Consider the following 17,223-nt stretch of genomic DNA (forward strand, 5'->3'; position numbering starts at 1 on the left):
AACTAACCAAAGCGTGGACGCGCGCCCAAGCCAGAGCCAACGCCAGAGCCAACGCCAGCGCCAACGCCAACAACGCCAACGCCTCGTGCGCCTACGCCAGTGCGCCAGCTGGTCCAGGGAGGGAGAAATATTGCGCAATGCACACGCCCCGACGGGGTCTGAACGGTGCCTTCCCCCGCCAATTCGTTGCTTCTTAAAACGGGAAAAGGGAAGTCCCCTGTCCCTTCTGTGCCCCGGGTAGAGTTGCGCGGCTTGCGTGGAATGACAGCTGCTGAGCAAAGTAGCAAGAACAAGCGGTTGCTGACTCGTTGTTCGCTCACGCGCAGCGCTACTGTGCCGCATGCAGCATGCTTTCCTGTCATGCTTCCCTCATGCCATCAAGCGCCGAAGAAGATGGTGTCGAGAGAGAGGGAGGGAGGAGTTTTTCCTTCCTACCTACTTGAGTAAGATTGTCTTCGGTCAATGCGCAGCAGCAACCCGCACGGCCTTCCCGCCGATCTGTATGCAAAAAACGCAAAGCCATTGGTCATTTCGGTCGTCAACCGTCCGTTGTTCCCACATGGTCTCCATCCATCATCACCGGTCGACATCCAGCCGGGTGGTAGCGACCTTTGCAAGTACCGCTCTCAGAGCCCCCCGGTCTGAACTCCACGACGACAGACGAGCCGGCGCGCCCCGCCATTATGGAGCGCGGGAAGCGCGTGATTTTCATCGACATTGCTCTCCTCACCGTCTTGAATCATTTTTGCCGGATTTGCTCTGCTTCTCATGTTTGTGGGTCCTGCCCCCGGTTCCTGACGCTTTGCCGAGCTTCCTCTTTCGTGCTCACTTCGATGGGAAAGACGGGCGGAAAGAGAAAGAGGCACGTGTGCACCTGTTTAGCTAGTCATGTTGGAAGGTCAATGCGAGCGGAGGCGGAAGCCAACGCTGGATGATACCTAGCTAAATCCGACCGCCCGTAAGGCACAGAATCCCACCGGTGCGACGGAGGTATGCTCCGGTTCTGGTGTGCAGCAACACGCCTCCGAAACCTCCGGCGACCGAAAGAAGGAAATGTGGTGGCGAGACAGATGCATGCCCTCTTCGTCCTTGCATTTGTATTCCTCGATGCTGGCAAGAAGGCGGAGGCGGGATAGGCGTCCGGTTGGTTGTCTTGGATGCCGCCGGCTTGTGTGATATCCCGCCCGACTATGGCGATCGAGCGTGTAGAAAGCAGCGAGCGGCCTAGGGCTGTGCTGAAGCGGTCGTCATAACCTTTGCTCCTTCGCCAGCGCGCAGTTGATCTGTTTCAGGACTCGAGACGCGCGCTGTGCGCTTGAGGCAGATGCGCCTTCGCGATGTCATCGCACATTAGCGCGCAATGCTTCCCTTTTTCCAGTGCTTTCGCGGTGGGCGAGTGGTGTGGTCGTGTGGGGCGCAGCAGTGACAGTTTTCGAGCGTCGCGCACTCCACCCGCTCCACTACTGACCAACAACGAAGCGTGGCAGCCACCCCCCACGTTTCTTCGACATCTTGCTGCTGCAACGACAATCCCGACCTCACCGTTTTCCCGCGCGACGATCGACTTGTCGCAATCCGGGATGCACGCCATGCTGGCTAATCAATGCCGACTTTAAGGTACGAGATAGAGTGGAGATATGATTTACCCCCGGTCCCCGTAGCGTGTGGGTTGCGAGAGCGGTCGGGAATCCGGCGCCTTTGTCAGACATGCGAAAAAGAGAACGAAGAAGTGCTGCTTTTGCCGAGCGAGACAGGGCGGCTAGGTCGTTCTTGGCCAACGGCGCTGGTGCAGATGCTCGTTGCAGTTAGCAGCAACGGAGCTTTCGCAAGGGACGGGAGTAGCCACAACGACGACGTCAGAGCTGATCGATGCCGTATCTGCCACCTTGCCGCCAGACGCGTCCAGCCTTGCAGCCCGCGAATATAGCACAACGCCAATTCACCATGGCAAACGTGAACCGGCGAAAGCGAGCAGTAATCGCCGGCCCGCTTTCCACGCCGCGCTAAGCTTTCTCTCCGCCCAGGGACACGGCTGGCTGGACATCGACCGGAACGCACGGCGAACCTTATAACCCACTCGTCCTCTTGGTATCGCGCTTGTCGTCGATTGCGTCAAGTGTTTCGTGGTCGTGTCTTTTCGCCACAGCTCGTCCGCGCAATCCCGCGCTTGCTTGCGAAGCTGACCGCAGCAGGGTTGTGTGACGCACACGACGGCTGTTGTTTCTGCTTCCTTGCCTGACACAAACGGATTCGTAAGGAAGCGGCTGAGCATGATGGCCGACGTCAGGTGCGTGGGGAAAAAACGGGCTCCCCAAGTCAGGCAAGGCCACTCCGCCCGCCTCCGAGACGTGTTGGCGATGGCCAGTCAGTGTCGTCGACGGAGGGATGATGGGAGGATGGTTGGGAGAAGACCTGGCCCTGAGCGTGCAGCAGGCACGGCGTCCCAAAAGCGCGCCTCGACCGGTGTGGAGATGAGCAGCGAGGTACAATCTGCGAGGCCGCCACAGGGAAGATGCATCCTCGCAGCCTCAGCGGCGAGGCGTGCGGAGAGAGGTCGCGTCGCTTGTATTAATAACGTGGAAATAAGCAGACAGCGAAGAGGCGGCCGTTCGCGGATCGCGGCACCGAGCCAACTAGCAGTAGCAGCTAGCCAGCAGGACCCTGTCTTCGCTCATTTGCTGTCGGACTGCGAGGCCTCGTCCGAGACGTCATCCATCCCCAGATGCGCTGCTGTCCTTGTTATGCGCGCGACTCGCGGGTCCCGGTTGCCGCCGTGCTGAGTGCTGGGTGCTGGGTGCTGGGTGCTGGCGGGGCACGCGAGTGCCACAGTGCTGCTCTTTCCGCGGCGGGCGGCGGAGACCCACAGCTTCCGCCGCTTGCGGTGTCGCAACTAGCGTGAGATGGGGCGCTCGGGCAGTGAGGTCACGCAGCATGGGCAGAGGCCGACTGGCGGCAGGTGGGCGGTGGCCGGGGACCAGGGAAAAGATGGAGAACGGAGGGGAGAGGCGGCGAGAACAGCGCCCAGGAAGGCCCCGGCTCGGGACCCCTGCGCGGCCCTGCGTCAGAGCGCAGCAGGCATCAAGCCAAACAACAGGCTGCGGATGTACCTTACGCATCTCCGCCGACGAGGGCTGCGTGTTGGCCGAGCCTGCTGCCAGCTGCCGGAGCCGGGGCCGGGGCCGAGCCAACGCGCCGCTGCAGCCACGCCAGAATTAGCAGCGAGGTCGCACAGAAGGATCGCCCTGCTGTTCATCAGCAGCGTCGTAAGGCTCGCGCGTCGAGCCCGCCGGTCCGAGTAATCATCGTCAAGGCACGCGCCCAAGGCGGCGCCAGGGTTCGGCTCCAGACAGGGGTGGCAGAGGCCGCGGGCGATCGGCAATGTCGTCGTCTCGTGGGGCGCGCGTTGATGCGCGTGGGCAGCGCCGCTCTCCACGCCAGCAACCAGCCAGAGCCTTACCCGGCCGAGCTGTGCCCGGGTGGCTTCCCCTTTCTTTGAAAAGGGTCTGGCCTGTCCATGTCTATGCAGCCTGCTAGATTCCTCCTCCCGACCCCCAGCCTTAGATCCACAACGTATAAGGTCCCCTGCAGACCTCACGCAGTCCAGATCTCGTCCCCCAACAGCCCACCACCTCGCCACCTCTATTTAAAGTCGCGAATTGCCCCTTCGGGACGCCGATCCGCCCGCCGCACTACTAAATCCCCCCGTTCCTCGCTCGCCCAGCTCCAAACCGAAGGAAAAATCCCAAAGGGTCCCCGAATTTGCCTGGCGTCCCTGCACCGAACCATCCGAAATGGCGTCCAAATTCATCGAAGTGCTCGACACCACGACGCAGCCCACCTACTCGGGCTACAACGTCAGCCTCGAAGACATCCTCGCCGAGACCCAACGGCGCTGCTCGACCAGCGGCGACTACTCTACCAAGCCGCGCAAAGACAGCAACTCGGGCGCGTCCACCTCGTCCTCGTCGTCAGCAGACTCGTCGATGCCGTCGAGCCCGACCAGCCCGACCAGTGACACGATGCGCAATCGCCTGCGCCGGTTCACGCTCGGCAAACCCCGCTAACGGCGGCGCATGCATCCACCACACGTGTGGTCTCTAGAGCGGTGTGCCTGGCGTTATGGTGATTGGGCTTGAGCCTAGGCGCGGCTTCTTTTCTTCCTTCCTCTCTACTTTCCGCCGCCGATCATCCTTACTATTTCGATCCCCCGCATTTGGACTTCCTTTAGCGCTTGCCGGCTCCTCGCCCCCATTCGCCTGCCCACCGGTGCCTGCTCACGCGCGCAGTCTGCGCTTTTTCTCTGTCTCTCCGCAGCATCAGCCCAGGCGGCAGTGTTTTGCCGCGACTGGCTCATCACACGGCATATGCACGCCGGAACGTTTCTCTCCCGGGTTTTCACGGTAGCACGCAAATATTCTTTGGCCTGTCTGGGGCGATCGGCTGGCGGTGCTGTTCTGCTGTGGTCACACGACTTGATGCACGCTCACGTGTGGGGTGAGCCCCTTCACTGTGGCGCGCCCTGCCAATGGGTCACCTTTTCTCCCCAGGCAATCTTCGATGCTCCGACAAATCTCGATGCCGCAATCTCGGCCTGCGTTCTGGACTGGCCCGTCCGCTCCCGCATCCTACCCGGCCTGGTGCGCCGCGAGCAGCAACGGACAATTGCCGCTTTGCGATGAGGGGGAAAGTCCGATTAAGATGAGGGATCCGCTGGAGGGAGATAGGCTGTTCGTCTGCTGCGGCAGTGACCGCACATGCACGTCAGCGCCAGTGCAGGAAAAGCACCCACAGCCACTGGCTGTGCACCGGTCCCGCCTCCGCATGCAACATGCAGATGCACAAGTCGAACGGTTCTGCATTGCTTGTGCTGCTCCTCCCTCCCCTCCTGCGCTCCGCCTCTCCGACGTGTCCCACCATTGGAGGAACTCGGCCGAACATCTTCACCCATCCGGGGCAGAGGCGTCGAGCATGCGTCTGACATTATTCCCGCGTCGGACAAGGCACAGGCTCCGTGGTGTGCGGATACGCCCGCCGAGCGAACCACAGCATGTCCACCATCTGGAGCATGCTGCCGATCGCAAAAGCGCAAGCGACGTCAGATGGTCGTCTGCCATGCCGCACTACCGACGCCGCAGCAACGGGACGGCACGGGTCAGAGTATGCTCAGGAACGCCTCGTTCGGCCTCCCGTGCCGCCTCTTCTTTCTGCCTTGGCGCAGCGTCTTTTTGACCGGTCGCCGAAACGAAGGTCACGTCAGTTACGCAGGGCTGGCCACCGACCCCTCCGTCCTGGTTGCGAAAGAGGAAATTTTCAATAGCGCCATCCCTGGTCAATCGTTTGCCCCGATGAGAGCAAAAGCCGTGCGGCTCAATCTAGAACGTTTGATCGCCCGCAGCGGATAGATGGGCCAGGCTCTCGTTTACGGGAGTGGGTTCCGACTGACGTACCTATTTTGCTTGGCTCCACCTTCGTCATCGCTCCTTTGCGCGCCATCGTCTTTTTGATGTTGTTGTCGCTGTGCGCAGACCCTGGGTTGTGTGTGGTCCCTGGAGGCCGAGATTCATGGCTCGGACCTTCCTCGGCCGGCCGTGCTCGGTAACGGTTCCGGCTTCGTTATTTCAACTTCACGATCTCGATGCTGCTGTGCTCCCATGTGCGCAGTGGTGTTGTTCTTCTTTTCTTCTCTTGCTGGGCTATTCTCTCCTTCCCGTTGGAACTCGGATCGGTTTAGGCGTTTTCTCATCCACCATGTTCTTGTAGCCTTTGATGACCTCACCTGTCGAACGATGTACGAATCATACCCTCTTCTCCTTCTTCTTTCCATTCTTCAAACCCTTTTTCCACGTTATACATTTATTCGGCCAGCTTTCAAGTTGTATTAGATAGCCAAAAGAGATTTTCGGACTAGAGCCAAAAGTCCAGACCTGAAGTCAATTCCTCCACTTTCGCAATGCATTGTACTACAGCATGTCGTGAACAGAGCCAAGAGAACACTACGAGCTGTAGGTAGATATCACCAGATGTTGGGGAAAAAAACCAAATGGATTGAGTACAAAGTACACAAAGTCGAACCATCATGCTTTGTTTTCTCCTGTGCCCTTCCGCCATGGCGTCGGGAAACCGGAGAAGACGTTTGGTTCCCGCCCGGCATGTTGGGGTGTCCTCGGTGCCACACTGCCCTGTCGTGTGCCCTATTGTGCATTGCATGCTCGTATGTAGGTACCTCATATACATGATGCAGAAAAGCAAAAGGACCGGTCCAGAACAACCCGTGTGAGAGGGGATCTCGATGAAACCTTTTTTCCCTTTACACCGCTCCCGGACGTCTTTCTTTTTTGTTCCGCTTTCGCCAATGCGTACAAGAGTTCGTTGAGGCCCGGTGCTTCGGAATGGACAATAGTAGACAGCCGACCGCCCGGGTCATTGTTCGTTCTCGGATCATACGATCCCAGTCCAACGCGCGTGCTACCAACAATCCACGACCAACACCAACAAACTGTCCGCCTCCGGCCGCACCTCCACCTCACCCCACCCCCACCCCCCAATAGCAATTCTAAAATGAAAAAGGTGAACACACAACCTCATGTTTCACGGCCTACATGGCAAAGACCACGTGCGTCCATACATACCAACGTGAATACCCGAGGCCATGGTAAATTTGAGGCAACAAGGATCCAACGTTTTTGTATGCGGGAAACATACGACGACATGAGATGGCCGAGCACAACACGAACTTACCCGACAGCCGTTGTTGGATCCTTCCTTTCCTTTTTGCGAACAGTAGCTCCACTTGCCTTTCGACTATGGGACTACGATGTACAGTACCTTGCACAGAGAACTAGTGTGTCGATACCGTTCGAATTTCGTGCTCGCTTTCTCTCTCTCTCTACCCAGCGCAGCCTCGGTTCTTGGAGACATCCACCATGAATTAAGAAGGGAAGCGCAGAGGTGGTGGTGGTGGTGGTGCTGCTGCTGCTGCTGCTGCTGGTGCTGAGTAGGCAAGTTCCACCTCCCTTCTCTTTCTTTGTCGTAAAAATCGACAGCTGTTCACAATAGCAATCCATCCTCGCCGAAGCTGCCATGCAAACCCTGCCTTCAGGACACGCCTTTGCCTCGGTGCGAAATCCATAGCCGTCATCGGACAGGGTGGTTTGACCAGGTATTCCCAGGCGCCAAGGGGAGCGGGGAGGGGGGAAGGCAAAAAGAAAAAAGGTACCACCAATCAACACTTACCACGAGAGCTGACCCTGACCGCCTGGCCCGCAGAAGGAAGGAAAGAAAACAATGGATGCCGCTCGTGTTTCAACAACGAAATCCGGTGGGTAGGTTGTCCACCCAAGAAGTTGCGACGGCGGGGTTCCGATCGCTCGCAACCTCCCCGCCGGCCCCCGGCCCTCACCCACACATCCTTGTTCAGGGGGTGGAGTGGGGTTTTTCTTCAGCGGATTTTTATTCCATTGAAGAAAAAGTGGTCCGTCTCGCCGGTCGGTGGGATTATTTATTTATTCTTATACCATCTGCTAACTCTTCTGCCCTTGTGGGTCCCCAATAGCCTTCCATCCCTTGCTCCTGCTGCTTGCAAAACCGTTGAGATCTCCTCGGAAAGCGAGCGGCGGCACCAGCTCCCCTGAAATAATGGTACGGGTATTGTATAGTTCATCCCGTTCGTTCGCAACATCTCTCTTCTTCTCCCCCAACCCATACCTTTTCACCGTGATAGACCAATTCGTCACCCTGCGTCATGAAGTTGATTTCCCTCAAACTGGCTGGTGAAAGATTCCCTGGTCGCCGGTTCGCTCCAAACAATAGCCGCGGATGGGGTGGCCGATTCATCCCCATGCCACTTGATCGGAACATTCAGCCGGCATTACCCGCAACCCTTGTCCTTTCCTGTTCACTTGATACCCGCTAGTGGCGGGGGCATTGGCCGAGGAGATGCACTATTCCAGCGGCATTAAAAAAAACTCTGATAGGGCATGTTGCTCTTGGAACATGCATGCCATACAGATGGCGAATTGACGCAGCAGCTATCCAGAGTGGCGGCATCATTCGCATTCCTCTCGTTCCTTTCGCCTGGACTCCTTTTGGACGTCGGGCCGAGCGCTTGTCTAGGTCTGTAACTGTCTGTATTGTCGGATCACGGCGTCAGCCTGGTGTTCTGTGATCTTAGTCCCAGGACCCTTCCTGGGTCTCAGCGGGACTGTTGTGCTCATTCGCGTACGTTTGAAGTCCCTCAAAGAAGGATGTCGCAGCATCTGACTGATCGAAGACGGTTCCCGCTTGGTCGTTTCCGTTTCCGTTGTTGCCGTCGTTACTGTTGGAATTGGTGCTGTTTTCACTGTTTTGTTGGTTAGTAGAACCCGCTTCGTTACTGTGCACAGTACGAAGGTGTTGATGGAAGTTGTCGCTTCTCGAGAAAGCTTTCGAGCAGTGCTGGCATTGAAAAGGCTTTTCTCCCATGTCTAGAATATGTAAGTGAGCAGCTGACAGCGGGTCCATGGAGATAGCACATTACTTACGAGTAGTCTTCTCATGGCGCACTTTGTGCTCGATTCTGCTGAAAATCCTCTGGCAAAACTGGCATCTCCTCTTCTCTATGCGGCGAGCAGCGGCTTCGCTCTCCACAGGTGAGATGGGCATCGGAGCACCCGATTCTGGCGCAGGCATTTCGGAATCCTTCGGAGGTCGTCCACGCTGCTTCTTCCTCGCGTCGTTGACGCCCTCGCCTATCGCGCGCTTGTGCGCAAAGTTGTTGTAGCTGCTACTACAGATGTCAGTGGACATGGATAACGCAAGCGAGGTGACGAGAAACTCACTCTTCGCCAGCCCGAAGCCCCAACAACGTCTCAGCGTTGCGATATGCAATTCCCTCCACATCCCTTCCGCTCACGATGCCACTGTTCCATAGGTCATCGATGAACTGCTTGCCCTTCTCATTGGACGAGAAAGGGTAGTCCACACTAAGCATGATCTTATCGGGAGACGTAACCTTCAGCAGGCATGTCATTGGAGCCAGCGAGAACATGCCTGAGGTGGTGACCCAGATGTTGCTCTCCCAGACCTCTCGGAGACCGCGCCGGCGGTTCCACTCGGGCGCGTTCATGTCTTCCGTCAGGTCAATGATGCGGTCCAGCTGGAAGGGCAACATCTCTCCCATGTGGCCAATCACAATCTTTAACTTGGGGAACAGCTCAAACACGCCGGCAGCGTACAAGCGAAGCACGTGGAGGCCGACGTCGCTGTGCCAGCCCCAGCCCCAGGCACCAAGCATCTCGGCGACGGGTTCGGAGTAGTGGCCGCGGTACTGGTAGATTTTGTCCTGGGACGGAAAGGTGGGATGGATGTACACGGGAACATCCAGCTTCTCTGCAGCCTCAAAGACAGGCCAGTAGCGGGGGTCGTCGTAGTAGGAGCCTTTGTGGTGGTTGTTGACCAGAGCGCCGACGAAGGCCAAATCACGCACGCAGCGCTTCAACTCGTCGACTGCGGCGGGGGGATCGCCCATAGGCAGGAGGGCAAACGCAGCGTAGCGGCTGGGGCTTCTCCGGACGGTAGCGGCCAACCGGTCATTGGCCCCGCGGCAGACGGGTGGAGAGGGATCGACAGGCGCGTGGGAAAGGACTTGCATGGCGATGGAGTTGGCCTCGAGGTCGGCGAGGCGGTCGTCGCCCAGTGAGGCCAGCTTGTCCATCAGCGGCTGCGAGAAGGCCGAGTAGGCGAAGGCGTCCTCCTGCGAGGCGCCGAGCACCTGATGATCAACATAATGCTCCTCCAGCGTGATGAGCGGCAGCGACGAGGCCATGGTGCAAAATTGGCGGTTGATATCCAGGGGGCGTGAGTATGGCTGGGGCCTCGACCGGGACGAGGCACATGTCAAGCGGACGGCCGAGTCAGCACAATGCCAAGCTATCGCAGAGCCTCGCGGTGCTGATGGGGGAGAGCTCCATGTGGCGTCGAGGCCGCTGCAGAGGTTGTCTGGCGGGTTACGTCAAGCTCCCAGCACGCGCCTCGAGACGCGAACTGGGCGCGCTAGCCGCTCGGGGCCCGCGACCTCTGCCTCAACGCCCGAGCTCACGCCCACGCCCACACCCACGCTGTGACGCCCGCTCCGCGCTTTCCCTTCCCCACCACGCCCGCACTCGCCATTCCGAGCTTTGTGGAGCTGCACCGATCCCAGCGCCCGCCATGGCCGCCCAGGACCCGTCCCGCTTCGCCATCCACGACGCCTGTCGCGAAGGCAAATGTCCGCAATGCCCGCTGCCCCGCGCCGCGCCCCGCTCCGCTGACGTCTTGCACAGCCCAAGTCGTCGAGTCTCTGCTCAACGTCCGTACGCGCTCCCACTGTCCCCCGAACACCCTCTGAGCGCTTTCCCCTTAGGCGAACCCGAAGCTTGCAGCCCGTCGCGATGACGACGACCGTTTGCCGCTCCACTGGGCCGTCTCGTACAACCGCATACCCATAATCTCGCAACTCATCCACACTCAGAACTTCGACGTCGACGCGCAGGTACGGGCATGCTGTCCTAGGGAGGAGCACAATCGCTCGGCGGCTGATTCCATTGCAGGATGGCTCTGGCTGGACGCCACTCATGATGGCTGCGAGCCTGAAAGACGCCGACGAGCTGGTCGACCTCCTCCTCTCACGCGACGCTGACGTCAATATGAAGAGTGGGTTGCACAGCTGGCTTCGTCCAGACAACGCGGCTGACTTTACAATCTAGACAACAACGGCCAGGTCCGACCCGACCACTCCCCCACCCACTAGCCAACCAATGCTTACCGCTCACGGCCAGACTGCTCTGCACTTCACCGCCTCAAAGAACAATCTCGATACCGCGCGAAAACTTATCGCGAAGAAGGCGTCGGCCCGGGTAAAGGACAAGCGTGGTCAGCTTGCTCTGCACCGCGCAGCAGCAGTCGGCTCCGTTCCCATGATCAAGCTGCTGCTGGAAGCGAACAGTCCGCTCAACGCCACTGACATGGACGGAATGACCGCGCTACATCATAGTATGTGGAAGGCCAAGCAAGGAAAAGGAACTGGAGAAGGACACGCTGACGCGAACGCATAGCTATTGCCGAAGGGCACGGCGACGCAGCATTGGTGCTTCTCAAAGCCGGCGCCGACACGGAGAAAAGGAGCACTGACGGGCAGCTCGCCATCGAGCTCGCTCCGGATACGAAGGTAAATGTTGATAAGCTGGCCTGGATCAGTGTCAAGCATGCTAACGGGTCAGATCATGAACTACATCATCCAGAGTGCAGAGCTCGAGGGCGTCGAGTTGACCGCATCTAAGCCCTAAAGGAGCTCCTTTTCGATTCCTTCCTCTCGCCTAAATGCCCGGACAGCTATGCTGTCTGCACATATACCCCTGAAAGTGGAACATGGTATTCTTTTACTTAGGTAGTAGCCTCTTAGGCCAACACAATGACTTATGTACCTAAGCACGAACAGCCTCTGGTAAGTGTTTTATAGGTAGGTGGAGACCAGTTGCGACGACTGTCAAATCATGCATGACGAGTGATACTTTATGAGTTGGTAGAACCGGAATGATCATTGAGCACCACGCCGAAAGATTATGCACATAGGAAAGCAAAAGCTTGTAACAAAACACGGCGCCATTATAAATGTCAAATATATCGGTATCTAAGTCTGTCTGTAGTAGCAACGAGACCTAAGCTTTACTGTGCGAACGAAGGAACAATCGGGAATTTGTAACAAACACCAACCCGGGAAATATACTCAAACAAGCAACAAAAACGCCGCGAATGCTTTCCATGATCTGCATAAACATCGTTGACGACAGCCCCACCCATCGCGTACATACCAAGTAAATAGCATGTCCACGTGGGAGGTACACACATATGAAAACAAGGGGGCGGCGCAACAGCTCCTCTCCCATACTCTACCCACTACCCACAGTCATCACATTCGCGCCAAGCAGCACTGCACTATACCTACTTCATCGTCCGCTCCACGAGATCCTTGTATATCTTCTTCAAGTCGTCAACATCGTTCTGCAGCTCTTCCACCTGCTCGCTCTTCTCGCCCAGCGCCTCGAGCGTCGTCTCGTACCGCACCTCGACCTCCTTCAGCTCCCTCCGCAGCTGTTCGACGAGCCTGCTCTGCGCGCGCTTCTCGTCGACCTCGCGCATCAGCGCCACCACCTCCTCGCGCGCCTCGTCGCGCTGCGCCGACAGCCGCGCCAGCTCCTCCTTCGAGACGGCCTTCTCGGACTCGAGGCGCCGCACGGCGGCGCTCATGCGCTCGACGAGCTGGACCGAAGGACCCGCGTTGCCGACGGTGCTGACGGAGATCATGTCGGCGACGGTGCGGTGGGGGGATGAGGAGCGGCGCTCGAAGAAGGCGTCGGCCGAGTCGTCGACGGTGTGGATGGATGGCGGCGCGCCCGGATGGAGGCTGCCGTTATGCTGGCCGTTTGTGTTCGTCGACGTCGACGAGTCTTGGCGTTGCGGCGTACCAGGGTGGAAGCCGGGGGTGCGTTGCGAAGAGCCCAGGCGGCGGGGCTGCGGCTGTGTCTCTAATGACAGTAGCAGCTCGGATGACACGTTCCTTGAAGCGCCGCGCCGCGAAGAGTTCAAGCCCAGAGATTGGTCGCCCGAATGCTTTCGGCCGAACATGGTACCAGGCAGCGACGGCGTCTGGGGGGTAAGGAAATTGCCCTGGCTGTCACCGGCGCCGGAGACGGGAGACATGGTGGATTCGACCCGCCATTTCGTCTTCTCCTCATCGATCTTCTGCGCCATTTCGACTTCCCAGGCCCTCTTTTGCTGCTCGAAGTTCGCCTTGGTGCTCTCGAGGTCTTTTTCTACCTGAGCGAGACGTGACTGCAACTTCACCATCTGCGTCTTTTGCTCAGCAAGATCGTGTTCTAGAGAACGCGCGTGATCGCTGGTGTTATCGAGCTCCTCTTCCAGCTTGCGTGACTTGGAGTTCACTTCCCGAGCCTTGCGTCGAATGTCGGATTCGCGCTTGGCAAGCTCGTCGCGCTCCTTTTCCAGAGCTGCAACCCGGCCTGTAAGGCTGCTTTCTATGCCTTGCCAATTCTCGCTAGCGAGAGAATATTGAGTCTGCAACGTGTCGATTTGACGCAAAAGCTTGATTTGGGAATCCCCGGACGGGTTGGATGAGTGTTCCTCGGAACGGGAACGGAGTACCTCGAGCTTGGTTTCAAGGTTCTTTGATACGAAGTCAGCCTAACTTGTCCTGGGAGAGGGTCTTGGGATATATACGCACCGTGATCTCGCTCCGCAGCTCCGTCTCCAGCACCGTTGCCCTCTCCCGTTGCCGCGTAGATTCTTCCCTGATTTCACGGGCCTCTGCCTTGGCCCGGTCCTCAGCAAGCTTCTTCTCAACTTTGAGATCCGAAAGCTCTTCCTCAATCTCCGACACCCGTCTTTGCTCTGCTGCGGCGGCGTTGTTCTGGGCTTTCTTCTCGGCAGCCTCGGCACGTTCGTTCGCTGCGCTCAATTGTCGCTTCAGTTCTGCGATTGTGCGTGTTGAATCCTCGCGCTCCGATTTGAGCGAAGTAGCTTCCTTTTCGACCTTCTCGAGTTGTTTGACTTTCTGCTCAGCCGACCTCGCTGCAGCCTCGGCGCGTTTCGCACGCTCCGTAGCCTCACTCGCGCTGGTCTCAGCCTTCGTCAGCTTCCTCTTGAGATCTATTATGGTCTTTTCGTGTTGTCCAGTTTTGGAACGGAAACTCTTGATGCTGGTTGATAGGGTCAGTTCTTTCTTTGACAGTGTCTGGCCCTCCTCCATCAGCAACGCTATTTGCTCATCCTTCTGCGCAAGTTTCTGCTCGAAGGACCCTTGGTCTGCCTCGTTTGCAGCCGTACGAGCCTGTGATACGGCCTGGCCAGAGAGGTACTTCAACTTGGATTGTAGTGCGTCAATACGCTCGAGGTGCGCAGTCATTTCAGCACGGTGTGTCTTAGTGAGTTCTTCGTACGACTGTCGCAGAGCCAAGACGTCTTCGGACTCGTTGGCCGAAGTGTTGAGATCCACGCACGAGGCGGTCTCAGAAATGGAAGCCGGGGTTTCGGCGCGTGATGGTGCATCAATTGGGGTGTCAGGACGACTGGAGTCGGTTGATACGCGGAGAGAGTCCGTTGTGCCCACATCAGGTCTGCTTCCTTCTTCCGGTTGCAAGGTGGCCTTTTCCTCAGCCTTGTCTGCCTGATCTGCTGTTTTGGGGACCGCGTCACCATCGCCATCGTTTGAGGCCGTTGGGGCGGAGGCCTTTTCATCCTGGGCCGATGACGGCTGAATCTCAGAGGTTCTTGAATCTACGCTTGTGCGCGAGGTGTCAGCGCCATTGATGGGCGTGCCGGTCCGTGACGGGAGCTCAGACGAGGCCCTTGCGGAGCGTGGCGCGTCAGACTTGACGGCTTTCGCCAGTCGTTCCTGGAGGCGGTCGTTCGTGCGGGAGCGAGACGGGGTGCGGCTGGGGCCTGCAGAGGGTCAGGTCAGTACGGCGGTGGCAGCTACGGCGGTGGCGTGGCTACTTTGCTCGGCGGCGACCTTCTTCCGTAGGCTGTCGTCGGCCCTGCTGCGCGCGGAGGCCTGGTCGTCCTCGGCGAGAATGGTGTCCAGGCGCGACTCCAGGCCGGCGACGGCGCCCTGCAAGAAGGAGCCCCATCCCTTCCCGGGCTGCTTCGCGCTCATGGCTGCTGTGTAACTCGGTGGTGGCTCGCTGGCGGCCGGCTCGCAGGCAATCTAGCGCAATCTCCGGCGTTTGTGCTGTTTCATCGCTTGCGCGGGGGTCAAGGGTGCAGAGTGCGTCTGGCGCGCGTCTCTGGACATGCGGAAGGGCGAAGAGTCGAGGGTGTTGGGTTCGTGGCCTCAGTTACTACGTCGGCCTGCAAGGGCCGCACGGACACGGCGGAATGGGCGCGGACGCGGACGCGGACCAGGAAGGCCCGCCATGATGCGCGATCGCCGCTCCGCGGCTTAGAGCTCCAGCTGTAGCGCTCTCCACCATGCACCTGCACTAAACCATCCCCGTCGCGCTGATTGCTGCGAGGAAGAACGACGGGCCGCAAAGGTTATGTCGACCACCTCTCTGCAGGCCACGGCCTGGCTGCATCCCGGGCACGCGCCCGCCTTCCGGATCGACCCCATCAGCGGCGCTGCTGCCCGCCATCCCTCTTCAGCAGCCCGGTGCGACCGCAACCAGACTGTCTCAGTCGGCCCTCCTTCCGCGCAATCCGCTGTGAATCACCAGCTCACCCCCAGTGTTGCGTGTCTTGCGCCTAACCCGAGCGCCCAATGGCGGCGCGCGAGCCCGGCCTGTGTGGCGTCGTGACGGCCTGCTGGAGACGGCCAGGCCCCTCGTACGCGGAGGAGCACCGGTTTTGTACCTTGCAGAAGGCACCGCCGTCTCACGCTGGATTGCTCGAAGAATGGGCTTGGCGGCTTGGTGTTGAGCCAAGCCGCAGGGCGCGCCCCCAGCGATGCCTCCCATGTCCAGTGTCCAGTGCAGGGGCGTCAATTCCAGGTGGAGGCATGTACAGACTCTCCGCTGCCGTGCAGACGCCGCACGTGCTGTGTGCTCAGGGAGGCGCCTTCTCATCTCCCGTGAGTCCTTGTGCCACCGCGCAGCGCCTCCGCATCCCTAAGGAGCCCGGATCGTCGACGCCCCCGGCTCTCGAACCATTATGACGACTTCCGTGAAGAAACAGCGAGGGGCAGCTGAGGCAAACCTTGTCTGCGCCATCTTTTTCTTCAGGGCCGGCCTTCTGCGCAGCGCCCCGCAGCGCCGCCTCCTCCATGCGTAAGGGACCGCGCGCGCGCGGAGGCTTTAATTGGCCTCCGGAAGATGTCCAGTTGTTTTCTCTGCGAAGGGGTCGCCTTATGGCTAGCCGTTGTGTCACGCCCCTCCTTCGGAGCGCCCGCCGCTATCCTGATGGGACGCTGATCGACCGCGGGCGAGAGAGTTCGATGTTGCTACTGCATGGTGGTCCTTTCGGGACAGGACGTCGCTTTCGCTTCAATGTTGAAACGCCCGCCGGCCATGGGAACGGGCGCTGTTCTATCCTGATGGGGCATAGCAAAGGCCGTTATTCCTGACGAAAGCACTCCAACTCTGGAACACCTGCTTCATAGCGGGCGGGGCCCATCCCTGCACACTGAACGAGATGGCCCCGTGAGTGGACGGTACATGCTTCCGCCGTGGTCCAGGCGCGTTAACTGCTAGCTCTCGGTCGTCCCGGGCTCCATGGCGGACGTCCATGGCAGGCAAAGCGGAAGCGAACGTTTTCGCACCTTCTAGCGTACCGGGCCGTATGCATTCGGAAGACGACACCTCGATATCAATCGGCATCAGCTCGACCTCAGCCGTTGGATGACCATGGCTCCCATGGCAGATGTGGCGCTGCTCTGCAGCTCCGACCCAGCCGACGTGCTCACCGATTGGGGGCTGCTCCGGGCTGCGGCTACCCGCATTGCATGGTGATTGATGGTGCCAATCAGCCGCACGCAGACGCCGTTCGTCCCTGGTGCTCACCGGAAGCAACCGAGCCCTGCATCTGGCAGCTTGCAGACGCCTTGGCTCTGCTGTCGCCTGATGCAGCCCGGGCGACCACAGAGCAGTTGCTGCTCCCACAACCCGGCCGCGCCCCGTGGAGGATAAGCGCCCTTGCGCCTCTCCAGCCACATGTGCTGGGCTCCCAGGGAACACGCATGATCCGCATCCACTCGCTAGATCGCGGCGGCGGTGACACTGACGCTTGTCTTAGAGTGCGGGCCTTAGCACCGGCGCAGAGGGCAGCGGGCAGCATTAGTCACCCGCGAGCTCGCAGGTGATCCCTGCTAGTTCCAGAGTGAGACAGCCATTCTTCAAACGGAGGTGGCTTCTGCCATCAGCCCGGCCAGGCGGGAGAGCCCAAGAAGCAGGTAGTGCCGCGCATACCATGGCCGCGAAACATACTGCTTTCGGTCCACTCAGCCTTGGCACCCTGACAGCCAGCGGCTGGTAAATTGGGAACTGGTAGTAGGAATGCCAGGCCCTCGAAGCCTTGCGTGTGTAACGTCCGGCCTACTTTGCGTGAGTAGTCGACTTGTTTGACCGTTTTCGTTCCATTTCGAGCGTCCAAGCAACCGCTGCGCGTGGCGGGCCAGCCTCCCGCCCTCTCCATCTTCACAAAAACCCCAGAGGCGTCAGTTGCCAGGTCTCTCGTCCCAAAACAGCCACCAAGAGAAGT

The 17,223-nt window shown here is 59.1% G+C and overlaps 3 protein-coding genes across 3 annotated transcripts; 1 reads left to right on the top strand and 2 right to left on the bottom strand.

Annotated features, from left to right (window-relative positions):
- Positions 1–8,511: 8,511 nt before the first annotated feature.
- On the bottom strand, positions 8,512–9,802 carry SLS55_004521 (uncharacterized protein; the record flags this gene model as incomplete). The annotated part of the gene is made up of 2 exons (XM_066775977.1): positions 8,512–8,761; positions 8,817–9,802. The coding sequence occupies 2 exons, from the start codon at positions 9,800–9,802 to the stop codon at positions 8,512–8,514; spliced, it is 1,236 nt and encodes a 411-aa protein (XP_066633858.1).
- A 383-nt stretch (positions 9,803–10,185) lies between these two features.
- On the top strand, positions 10,186–11,069 carry NAS6 (putative ankyrin-repeat protein; the record flags this gene model as incomplete). Its single annotated transcript, XM_066775978.1, has 6 exons — positions 10,186–10,243; positions 10,299–10,324; positions 10,379–10,507; positions 10,566–10,668; positions 10,722–10,735; positions 10,794–11,069. The coding sequence occupies 6 exons, from the start codon at positions 10,186–10,188 to the stop codon at positions 11,067–11,069; spliced, it is 606 nt and encodes a 201-aa protein (XP_066633859.1).
- Positions 11,070–11,955: 886 nt separating this feature from the next.
- Positions 11,956–14,686, bottom strand: SLS55_004523 (uncharacterized protein; the record flags this gene model as incomplete). The annotated part of the gene is made up of 3 exons (XM_066775979.1): positions 11,956–13,197; positions 13,256–14,472; positions 14,527–14,686. The coding sequence occupies 3 exons, from the start codon at positions 14,684–14,686 to the stop codon at positions 11,956–11,958; spliced, it is 2,619 nt and encodes an 872-aa protein (XP_066633860.1).
- Positions 14,687–17,223: the final 2,537 nt, after the last annotated feature.

The sequence above is a fragment of the Diplodia seriata genome, assembly GCF_021436955.1.
Source record: "Diplodia seriata strain FDS-637 chromosome Unknown scaffold_4, whole genome shotgun sequence".
Taxonomy (NCBI): domain Eukaryota; kingdom Fungi; phylum Ascomycota; class Dothideomycetes; order Botryosphaeriales; family Botryosphaeriaceae; genus Diplodia; species Diplodia seriata.